Here is a 3,436-nt window from a genome sequence, read left to right on the forward strand (position 1 = left end):
TTTTATCTCAAGTCATGTGTCTGGAACATGCATTATCCAAGTACCACTGTTGTTGCTTCCTTCTCACTGATCCCTGCAGCTTAATTTCGGGGGTTAGATTTTGGTACCCAGATCCACTTTGATTTATGCTTAAAGAATGGATGAATAAGATTTTTTCTGGCCCATCTGGAAAGAGAGTTGACTGTAGGGTTTGTTTTTGTTCATTGGTTTTCTCATGATGAGGCTTTCTCAGAGATTTTAAGTTTTTGTTATGAGCAATTAGTTTTCTTTAACAATCATAACTTTTATGTCGTACCAGCCCACAGGGCATGCATAGACAATCTATGTTGGGATTTTTTACTTGAGAGCTAGTTCTATCAAATCCTATTCCATGTCTCTCAGATGTACGATTCTTATGAATGTTGTCAAGAAATATGGAGGACCTGGTCCATCTCATTCCATTTTCAGCCTCAGTTTTAGTCATAAGAAGCTCTTTGGTTAGTTCTTCATTCTTTTTACTTACCAAGTCTAGGTTTTTCCTTAACTCAGTATTTTTGGATAATATATGAGGATTTTGCTTTTCAAGCGTCTTGTTTTCTTCTCTTAGTGATGCATAGTCTTCCATTATCAATTACTTTTTTGAATGTATGGTTTTATATGCATCAATGAGAGTGTAGAGTAAAGATTCTAGCTCCCTTTTTGAATATGAGTTTAGATTATCTTGTATGTGATGAAGAATAACCTTTTTCATTCATTTCTTCTTCTTCTTTGTCTTCTTCAGAATCTGATCTATCCATGAGTGCTAACATGATTTCTTTTGATCTCCAGGTTTCCTTTTCTTCCTTGGTTTCCACTGCTACTAGAGCAAGATAGTCATAATCATTTTCTTGATCTAGTGCAAGAAGGGATTTGTTTTCTATCTCATCAACCTCAGATTCTTCATCAGATGAATTCTCCATTGTTGCAAAGGCCCTTTTCATTGAGATCTCTGCCTCTTGAGTTGTTATTCTTCTGTTTGAGGGAACAAACTTATCTTTCTTGATGTCTTTTCCTTTCTCAGAGTTTGTCTTTTTCTGCTCTAAAGCCCAAAGTGGACAAAAATTGATGAAGTGATCCGGACTTCCACACTTATGACAGACCTGGTCTTTAGTGTTTTCATTGGATTTTTGAGGAGTTTTCTTTTGAAATTTCTGTCCTCTTTTTAGCATTCTGGTGAACCTTGTGGTTATAAGGGAAATACTTTCATCCTCAAAATCATCTGATGATGCAGTTGCCTTTAGATACAGATTCCTTTCCTTCCTCTTTCCTCCAATTTCCTTTTCTTGGTTTTTCTTGAGTTCATATGTGATGAGATTACCAATTAACTCATCCATGACCAGTGTATCTAGGTCGCGGGCTTCAGTGATAGCCTTGACTTTGCTTTCCCAAGTTTAAGGAAGGACACTCAAGAGTTTCCTTACTGCCTTTCCATTGGAAACTATCTCTCCCAAGGAGTACATCTCATTGAAGATTGAAGTGAACCTGGTATGCATGTCTTGTATGGCCTCTCCTTGTGCTATTCTAAATAGTTCATATTGTCTATTTAAGCTATCAATTTTGGACATCTTGACTTGTGTTGTTCCTTCATGAACGGTTTGTAGTGTTTCCCATATGGCTTTGGCATCTTGACAAGACAAGATTCGATTGTATTCGTCTGGTCCTATACCACAGATCAGAATTTTCTTGGCTTTGGCATTGTTTTGCATTGCGAGCTTGTCTTCAGCATTCTATTCTTTTCTTTCCTTTGGAATTTTGGTGATTCCATCAGTTGCAGTTTTCATTGGTATAGTTGGTCTATCTAGAATTACTCCCCATAGAGCAGGATTTTCGCCAATAAGATGATCCATCATACGATTTTTCCACAATCCATAGTATTTGCCATTGAATAGTGGTTGTCATGTTTGTGAAGCTCCTTCTTGTGGGGTGATGGTGTTTCCATTGAGTCTTTTCAATGTGTGAATCTTTTATCGAAAAGACCTGCTCTGATACCAAATGAAGAAACCTATCCCCTAGAACAAGAACCAGGTTCTTGTAAGTTGGTTTTAAGTTAGAACACAAACACTTGTTATATTAAAAACCTTCCTCAATCAAGGAAGGAAAAACCCCGTTTTATTAATGCAACTAGATGATTTTATGATTACAACTAAATAATCAAAAACCTCACCACTACAACGACTCTCGATTAACTATAATCGACTACTTCTACTCTCCAAAAGGCCAAACCCACCTTTTGTTACAAACCTCACCAAGGCTCAACTCTGCAAGAAGTCAAACCCACTTCTTGTACAAAGAATCGTAACTAACACTCAACAATGAAACAAGAAAATAGTTTTACACGTTCAAGACTTTCTAACTTAAGAACTTCTTGAACTCAGCAAACCTATCGATCTTGAAGACTTTTACTTGATGAATAATTCTCACTTTTCTCTCTATGTGAAGTCATGATTTCTTCATCTGCGTTTGACCTCTTCTTATAGAGTTTTCTCCTGCCATGAATCCTTATCAAATAAGGTAAGGAAATTGTAATTGTATAAACAAGGAGTACTGATTTTACCTTTTATTGTACAATCCTTTTTATATACAACTTTCTTCCTTAATAAAATATATTAAAGTTTCCTTATTTGTATCAACTTGTATCTTCAATATATTAATTTTGGCTATGACAATTAATTCCAATGCTTGTCTACGTCAATTTGCTACTACAATTGTTTGCATTTCTTGTCTATCATCAAAACACCAATTTTTATATTCTTGTAGAAGAATTACCGATTCTATCAATGAAGGATTTGCAAAATTTTAAAATGTAACCCACAATATATTTAGTGAGTTTTGACGAATAAAAAGTGATGTTATAAACTTAAAGCCATCAAGAATTGAACCTTCTAAATCAACCTCGGGCCTCAAAGCTTCTAACTCAATCTTTATTACTGAGCTAGAGGCTCTACTTACGTCAAGTGTGTGCAAACTTATGTATATATTTACAATTTCATTGATTTGGCCTCTATATACAATATATTTTTTCAATAAAGGGTGTTCATCTACACACCCATCAATGGTTGTAGCTCCACCCTCGACTACCGTTATAAACAAGTTCCTCAACATGTTGTTTGGTGGGATTTTTTTATCGATATTGTTTTAGAACTCTTACGAAGTTCCACAAGTTTCACATCATCATTATCAATCAAGAAACTTTTTTTTTTTCGAAGACCGTTGCAAACAAGTATCTGTAAGATATAAAAATATATTTAATAATCAATTTTGATAAAAATTATAAAAACAAAAAACATGTAACTCAAAATCAATATATGGATACATATTAATAAATAAAGAATTCATATATAAACAATATAACCAATCAAGAATAAGTGTTTTGCTAATGTATCATTCTTTGATTAAAAAATTATACACATAAAATTTA

At 34.2% G+C, this 3,436-nt stretch overlaps 1 protein-coding gene across 1 annotated transcript; it reads right to left on the reverse strand.

Annotated features, from left to right (window-relative positions):
* Window positions 1–695: 695 nt before the first annotated feature.
* LOC138347404 (uncharacterized) lies at window positions 696–1,352 on the reverse strand. Its single transcript, XM_069295702.1, has one exon. The coding sequence runs from the start codon at window positions 1,350–1,352 to the stop codon at window positions 696–698; it is 657 nt and encodes a 218-aa protein (XP_069151803.1).
* Between the last annotated feature and the right edge of the window lie 2,084 nt (window positions 1,353–3,436).

The sequence above is a fragment of the Solanum lycopersicum genome, chromosome 3, assembly GCF_036512215.1.
Source record: "Solanum lycopersicum chromosome 3, SLM_r2.1".
Taxonomy (NCBI): Eukaryota; Viridiplantae; Streptophyta; class Magnoliopsida; order Solanales; family Solanaceae; genus Solanum; species Solanum lycopersicum.